The sequence below is a fragment of the Saccostrea echinata genome, unplaced genomic scaffold (assembly GCF_033153115.1).
Source record: "Saccostrea echinata isolate AGI-Se365-2 ecotype Australia unplaced genomic scaffold, CSIRO_AGI_Sech_v1 ptg000054l, whole genome shotgun sequence".
Taxonomy (NCBI): Eukaryota; Metazoa; Mollusca; class Bivalvia; order Ostreida; family Ostreidae; genus Saccostrea; species Saccostrea echinata.
The window spans coordinates 62538960-62547462 of record NW_026889803.1 but is presented as its reverse complement, the minus strand read 5'-3'; the positions used below and the strand labels follow the sequence as shown (position 1 = coordinate 62547462).

At 35.6% G+C, this 8503-nt stretch overlaps 1 protein-coding gene across 1 annotated transcript; it reads right to left on the bottom strand.

Annotated features, from left to right (window-relative positions):
• Positions 1-4065: 4065 nt before the first annotated feature.
• LOC133205836 (potassium channel subfamily K member 18-like) lies at positions 4066-7801 on the bottom strand. Its single transcript, XM_061341723.1, has 3 exons — positions 7403-7801; positions 6429-6552; positions 4066-5020 (listed from the first exon to the last, which is right to left on the bottom strand). The coding sequence occupies exons 1-3, from the start codon at positions 7721-7723 to the stop codon at positions 4401-4403; spliced, it is 1065 nt and encodes a 354-aa protein (XP_061197707.1). The 5' UTR covers positions 7724-7801; the 3' UTR covers positions 4066-4400.
• Between the last annotated feature and the right edge of the window lie 702 nt (positions 7802-8503).

The following is an 8503-nucleotide window of genomic DNA, read 5'->3' as shown; positions in this document are numbered from 1 at the left end:
TATCCTTTTTTTAAGGTAAGCACCGACCTTATTAGTCTCTTATTTCCGCTGCTGTATTTACTTTTATCTCATGATAGAACAGTAGAGTATCTCGCGTCGGGTAATTTTAAAACTGTACGAAACTTCGATAACAATTCTTTCTCCACAAGGACAATGCAGTAAGTAAGGAATTGATTCAACCGTTACAAGTGTTTGAACTTTGAGGTTATCTACATTTACTTTTTAATGGAGGAATGGCGAGGACAAAACTTTTTGAATGACCCTCGTACATCCATTTTGGGTAAGCAGGTCTGTTATGTCGCGATTTTAAGTACTACATGACGACGTTAAGATGACACAATGAAGCAATAAAGAATATCGCTGTTTGTCCATCTTACCATCGTGATCGCACTATCGCGTCATCGCTATCGTATCATCTCGTCAATGCCATCGTACCATCGCATCGTTGCTCTATCGCCTCATCGTGCCATCACCATTGCGTCATTAACATCGTCCAATTGCATCACCCATCGACGCAAACCTGCGATGCGATAGTGAACTATGTTGCCGTATCCGGATTAAATAAGAATCGGCATCACATATATAAATATCCTTTTGAATGACCAAGGATATAATGAAACAGCCTTATTGAATTTAGTAAAGAATTCGGAATTATTTTTATACCCCTCTTTCCGATTGAAAGGCCCGGGGAGTATAGTGATGGGGTCCATCCTTCCGTACGTCCGTAACACTTACCTGCAACTCCTCCTATACCACTGAATAAAATTTAATCAGACTTTTATAGGATATTTATTACAAAGTGCAATTGTGTACCTCATATTTTATTTTGCAATCGGGCAGATAAATAGGTTACTCATAGCAAAATATGGATACTGTCATTCTTTCTATAACATTGGGGGAACCCATCTCTTATCTGCAACTCCTTTTATACCAGTGAATAAAAAATACGACTTTCACAGAATCTTTCTAACGTAATGTCATTGTGCACCTTTTATTTTTCGATTGGGCAAATACATAGGGTTACCAATAGCATATCAGGGACTTTGTCATTATACTCTTTTGATAGCGGGTGGTTTCATTTTGTTAGTTCAGCACTCATTTTTAGCTCACCTAAGCTGAAAGCTCAAGCGAGTTTTTCTGCACATTTTGTCCGTCGTCCGCCTGTCTGTCAGTCCGTCCGTCTGTAAACTTTTCACATTTTCGGCATCTTCTCAAGAACCACTGGGCCAGTTTCAACCAAACTTGCCACAAAGCCTCCTTGGGTGAAAGGGATTTAAGTTTTTCAAATGAAGTGACACGCCCTCTTTCAAGGGAAGATGATTAAGAAATAGTGAAAATTTGGTGGTATCTTTTAAAAATATTCTTCCAAGGAACCACTGAGCCAAGTAAGTTGAAACTTATGTGAAACTTTCTGTACATATTGTAGATTCAAGTTTGTTCAATTTATGACCCCCGAGGGTTTGATGGGCACACAATGGGGGATCAAAATTTTACATAGGAATATATAGTGGAAAAAAACTTTAAAATCTTCTTCTCAAAAACAGCAAAGCCATCTAAGTCCTATTTATATGACAGCATCCTCAGGTAGTGTAGATTCAAGTTTGTTGAAATCATGACCCTTGCAGGTAGGATGGGTCCAAAACAGGAGATCAATGTTTTATAAGGAATATAGGGGATATATTAATAAAAAATTTTCTTCTCAAGAACAGCAAAGCCATGATTAGTCATATTGATTCAGAAACATCTTCAGGTAGTGTAGATTAAAGTTTGTTCAACTCATGACCCTCGGGGGCTGGGTGGGACCACACTGGGTGATCAAAGTTTTACATAGGAATATATAGGAAAAAAATCTTTAAAAATCTTCTTCTCAAGAACACCAAAGCCATCTTAAGTTTTATTAATATGGAAGCATCCTCAGAGTGTAGATTCAAGTTTGTTGAAATCATGACCACTGCGGGTAGGATGGGGACACAACAGGGGATAAAGTTTTACAAAGGAACATAAGGGACATACAATAATTTTTTTTCTCTCAAGAACAGCAAAGCCTTGATTAGTCATTAATTCAGATTTCAGAAGCATCCTCAGGTAGAGTAGATTCAAGTGTGTTCAAATCATGTTCGTTGGGGTAGGGCGAGGCCTCAATAGAAGATCAAATGTCAGGACCACTTTTATATTCAAATTTTTAGTACTGAAAATACTGTACTGTTTTCTGCTTTTTGCTAGCCAAACTGCTCTGGTTAGCGATGTGGCCCATTGGCCTCTTGTTTCAATTAGTATCCTGGTTGAACTAAGATCGGGGTTTTTGATGGACTGATTTGGTATTTTCTGTCATTTATTCGATGATAAGCTTTCAAGTTCCAAGTTTTGCACATCCTGTCAAAATTTTAGGAAAGCTAATTTCAACCAATCCAAATAATGGTTTGTCCGTTCGTTGTGTAGCATACAGTGATCTCTCCTATAGCTTCAAACGTTTTATTTATTGAATATTGGATACATACATACGTACATCTAGATATAATTGTGCGTATGAAATTTTATTAGGGCTGCGCAATAATATCGATATTATTGATATTCCAGTATATTGCGATTCGTTAACAAAATATATCGTATTGCGATACGTTTTTCCAGTACCGATATACCGGTAAACTACCTGGGCTTTAGATTTCTTTAGTAAAATATGAAATTTAATAGGTTAGAAACATTTTCAATCGTGCCAAGTAGTTCCAAACGGTAATGTTGCTGTTGTTTGGTTGCACTTTGTTCCAAAACTGTAGTGAAATCAACAAGAACATTTTTGTCACAATGTTTTTATGATAGTTTTAGACACGCTTCTTATAGATGAAGGTTGATAAAATAAGAAAAAGAGCATTTTAACTGTCATTGAAAATATTGCCATACATATCGCAATACAGTTAAAAATATTGCAATATATCGCAATACAAAATTCCCAGCCGATACCCAGCCCTAAATTTTATGTATACGTAATCTACTGTTTTCATACTTGTAAAATCTACAAACGTTTGAACATAAGATTTTAAAATCAGTTCTGTAGTTGTTTCCAAATGTTTAAGATTCATATATTATGAAAAACTCTAAGCGTTTGTTTTGAAAAGATACTATATTAACATGGTAAATCTGGTATTGATTTGACCAATTGCTGTACTTTACAAAAAGATTTCAAATTATTTTTCTCATATATATTTCTGTGTAAAATTTTGGACACGTACTGTTACCTTGCAACTCCTCCTGTACCACTGAATGAAATTTAATGAGACGTTCACAGAATCCTTATTACACTAGTGCCATTGTGCACTTCATATTTTTTTTTGTTTCGATCGGACATATATTACAGATAGTTGAGAGTTCCCATATATAGAAAACACAGACACTGCCATTCTTTCTATAAATTGGGGGTACCCATCCCTTATCCGCAACTCCTGAATAAAATTTCATGAGAATTTTACAGAATCTTTATTACATGGTGCACCTCCTCCTTATGTTCTGATCGAACAGACATTTGTTTTCAACTTTCCCATAGCAAAAAATGAACTTTCCAATTATACTCGTATGGGAGTGTAGTCGCCCGCGTAGCGCAGTTATTGGATATTTTGCTCTAGAGGAGTTGATCCTTACGTCGCAGGTTCAGGTTCGAATCCCACCGCTGGACGGGAGACTGGTCCTTCAGATGAGACCGTATAAATCGAGGTCCCGTGTCGCAGTAGATGCTGGCACGAAAAAATGCCTCAGTGCTCAAAGGCCGTAAGCGCACAGCACAGGTCTAAATTTGTAGCCCCTCAACTGACAAGTGGTAGCGTCTCAATATGAGTGAAAAATTCTCGAAGGGACGTTAAAAAACAAATATATGGGAGTGGGGGAGGGGGTATCATCTTTATGAGCTCAGTACTCATTACCTTTAGCCCTTTTATTCTATTAGACTAGTTTTGGTATAAGTGTGTGCTTGATAGTTAAGGCTAAACCAACATGACTCAAATATGAGTAGCATGCTTTTTGCAATTTCTGCTTTCTCTTCAATTATGGATGATGGGAAGTTTTAATATTACAGTGTTACATTATGACACTACACTTCATAAATACCTATCATTTATAAAAAGAAAATAAAAAGATAATGAGTATATGAATACAATAACAAAAAAAAGTTTTCGTTTTGCTGGTTGTTTTTCAACCATGAGATTCAAAACTTGAGTCGGAATTTTCATCCAAAAAGAGCACATTTGACAAAGATAACATGACACAAATATCAACATTTCAAAAAAAAAAATACAAAGTCGAAAGTTGATACAGTATTTGTTTTTAAAAAATGTAAAATATTGCTTTCCTTATGTTTTAATTTGATTGTCTGTGTTTGTCTTTGTTTCGAAAAAGTTTTGATGTTGTTTAGCTTAGTCTCCTTCTCTCTTTAAAAGTCCTATCCATTGACCAAATCTCCTAGATATATCCCGAACATGATCCACCATTAAGCTGAAACACATCGATATCAAAGTAAGACCAAATAGAAGATACAGCGAGCAAATGACCCGTTTGGCAGGACTGGCCCAATTCTCCAGACTGTGTCCGGGTACCACGTCCCCAAAGCCTATCGTACTAAGGGTGATGAAGCAGAAATACCCAGCTTTAAATGGGTTCCAGTTCTCCCACAGGCTAAACAACACAGTGCCCAACAAAATGTAAGCAATGACGAGAACGAAGCACACGTACACTGGGACCCGTGTATCTTTGACCCTCTCAGTGTCCGACATTACGAACTGAGCCTCGTTTTCATCATCCTCTGTTTTCACATTTTGGGGATTCGCAAATAGATATTTTGAAGAGGCATCAGATGTTGTGTTTGTTTCTCTCTTTTCCTTTTTGCATACAAGTCGTTTATAAAGAACCTTGAATGAAATACTAAGCACGTGACCTATATTAGCCAAGCATATCATTGTGAGAGGGATTCCGATGAATGCATACACAATCGTAACCATTCGTCCTAGTATAGTTTTCGGAGTAATATTTCCATATCCTGAAACAACATGATGATGTAATGAATTACATACGTTGAAGATACATTGCTTGATAATGACAGCAAAGAAGTGGAGTAAGATGTGCATGCAAAATGCGAGGACACAGTTGAACGTGGACAAATTTTACTAAAATGAGGCTTTCTATTATACGTTTCCATAATGCTTCCTTGGGACACACTTAAAAGACTTTTTTAAAATATTGTGTGCAAGAGTTTGAAAAAATACAATTTTACACCCTGAAATTACCATCAAATGACCTCAAATCAGGATTGTTGTATGAACAAATTCTGCTTCAAAAGTGTCTTTGACGTTTTTTAACTGCGAAATTGTGAACAAGACATTTACAAATAGAATGTCTGTAATATTGACCTTGTCCAAATGACCTTTAGTAAAAGTCTTTTTAGACACCTTGGTCAAATGCATTCACCTCTGTGTCAAATATTTTGCTTCATAACGATGAATAAGACATACACCCCAAAACCCGGTGACTGCGGTTCTCTTCAAATGACATTGATTAAAAATAACGATACACTCTTTGGTTAACAGCTGCACAAAATTATGCCACGTTTGGGTGTCTTATATATATATATATATATATATATATATATATATATATATATATATATATATATATATATATATATATATATATATATATATATATATATATGTTTTCATTAAGAAATTAAGAACTGGACTTAAATTTCCAGTGATCTTGACTTCGATCAAGTGACTTTGGTTTCAAGTACTAGTGTTGACACGAGGTCAAAAAATAAATGAACTGGCCACTTTTTTTTAAATTCAAAACTTAATTTGCAAACAGATACAGAGACAAATAGACCCCGAAAAACTAACAAAATAATATACAATAAAACTCTATTCATTCCCTTCTATATTTCGAGGACATAACAATTTTGCTTCATTTATATCGATGCTATTGTCCTCATTGTCCCGCGAGATGATTTTTTTGGTAATGAATGAAAGTTTTGATTTTTCCATAAATTTTTATGAAAATGGCAATGTACCGGTACGTCGACTCTGCAAAATCGACAAAAATATAATATGCAATCAACAGTCGATTCAACTAATCATTAAGAAATAAATGGTATGTCAGGAAATAATTTCTTGGAATAAACTGATGACTATCCGGTTCGAAACAAATAGAAGGAAGCTCTAAACCCAAATACAAGCATCAGGTGATGCATAATTAATACGTCAAACAGGCAATGAGTACAAAGTTTGAATTCTTCCTTCTCATCTATCAAACTTGCTATTGTGTGCACACGCAATAACTCCATCTCACTAAACATGTATAAACACTTTTTTTTTTTGCATTTTTCTGCACAAGTATCGAATTTTGTATATGACAAACCTGCAGTTAGACGACATCCAATCAGCACTGCTTACCTATCGTGGTAATCACGGTGACGGAATATAACAAAGCACCGGTAAATGACCACTCTGAAACCCCGGAATAATCCTCCTCCCTGCCATCCCATCCAGCACTAGTGACTGCCACAAATATCTCTGTCTATGAAAGAAAATTAATACACATATACACAAAATTAAAAAAAAAATTAATTTACATTTTTTATGGAGTATGTTCATTTCATGGTGGCTATTTATTAATTGCGGATATCCCTTGCCAAGAAATTAATTACCTCAACATAAAAAGGGGATATGAAGTCTTTTCTAACTCTTTTCTTACAATCATAGAAAAAAAAAGAAAATAGTAAAATTTTAGGACCGTCACCAGTTCTTTTGAAAGGGAGTGCGGGCGAGGGTCTGAAAGGGGTAGTCCCCTTAAGCCAAATATATACACATATAGAGAGAGAGAGAGATACCAAAATATTTTTTCGAAAAATAAGTGAACGAAATATAGCAACATTAAACATATGAATATAATCAATTCATTTCGTATCAAAAGTAATATTTAAGATTTTTTCTAAGAAGGAGGAGCGCTCGCACGCAAAACACCCTCCATTAACGACCTTGAATTTCAATAATCTACAAAAATTGCATGCATAACTTTGATTTGATTCCAAGAACTTCCATAAGCACTATAGATCATTGCGTTTGCAAATTTTCCACCGCTGACTGCTCTTCGTAATACTTTGATTTTCATGAAACCATGAGGCATTTGATTAGATGTCAACCTTCATAAAGAGTTTTAAAGTGAAAACTTTAAACTACTCCTAGTAATACATTGTAGCTGCGTTACAAACATACGTTAGGCACGGAATTTTTACAGCAATGCTACTAATGACTAGTTTCTCTTGAGTGAGCTACAGTTCAAAGGATGTGAAACAGCATACAAAAATGAAGTATAATGAACTTTTAGGTTTAGTCCTCACTATAAACATACTAAATAATAAACAAACCTGGAAGTCCACGAGTACCTTTTCAACAGCTCTGGACCAGTTCTGCCTTTCGAACACGAATAAATTTTCATTCAACCACCAGAGACGCTGAAGAGTTTTGTTCCTTATATCTTTGACCAATACACGATTTAATTCCTCTTTTGGTTCTTCTAGGGCTCCGAATATTGCAGCTCCCAGAAGTGCATACCCGACCACAAGACACACGATGCCAATCTGGGAGAAACAAAACACAACTAGTTTCTTGAAGAACCAGCAGCATTTTTTGCGACATTCGTAACAGGAATTGGTCCAGCGCCGCCTATGCCGTTCGCTTTCTGACATAACCACAAGTTAAACAAATAAAATTGAAAAACAGTTAGATACAAACAGCTTCCGTTAGATTAGAGGTTGATACATTTTTGCTCATTTAGTTGAAATGACAAATGATCGCTTAATATCAAAGGCCTCGTTTACAATGTGACACTCTGATCTGTCTCGCGACTTCAAACGTTATCATTATCAATATTGGAGGATGAGATATCATCTAGCTTTTTTGACGCCACTATTCCCTATGCGAAGTTAAAAGGTCTGTTGAACCTAGTGAGAAATTTGGTACTTTTATAAGCGCAAAGTGAATCGCTTGGTACATGGAATGATGGAAGTCGTTGATATGATGCGACAAGTTCGGATATTGCTCTAATTCATATTTCATGCATAAATAGATCATCCATTTAAAATCATCTAATTTTGTCAAAATATTGTCTTCTAACCTTTGTCCTAATTTAAAAACTTACGCCTTTTCGTCAACTCGCCAAGAAAATATTAATACGTGTCGGGGTACATTTAACTACAGAATTCATCTATTATTTGCTTAGAACTATCAGTTTTGATTGGAACCAACAAAATACAAAAGACTTGAAATGTACGATAATAACAAAGTTCAATAACAATCATAGATTCTTCCCCAAAGCAATCATTTTGTATTTATTATTAACAAGTCCAACATGTCTCTGCAATTTCTTTTGCCTGCCATTACACAAAATATCAATAATGCAGCCACCTAGTATCAAAAGATCCCCTCCACGGTGCTTAGTTCAGTACACTCTAGAGGTCTGAGATAAA

Bases quoted from the DNA above. Each gene is read 5' to 3' on its own strand.
- LOC133205836 (XM_061341723.1), bottom strand. From the start codon at position 7,723: ATGTCAGAAAGCGAACGGCATAGGCGGCGCTGGACCAATTCCTGTTAC. The intron at 6,553-7,402 runs GTTTGTTTATTA...TTTCTTTCATAG, and splicing joins AGGTACTCGTGGACTTCCAG to ACAGAGATATTTGTGGCAGT. The intron at 5,021-6,428 runs GTAAGCAGTGCT...ATGTTGTTTCAG, and splicing joins CACCGTGATTACCACGATAG to GATATGGAAATATTACTCCG.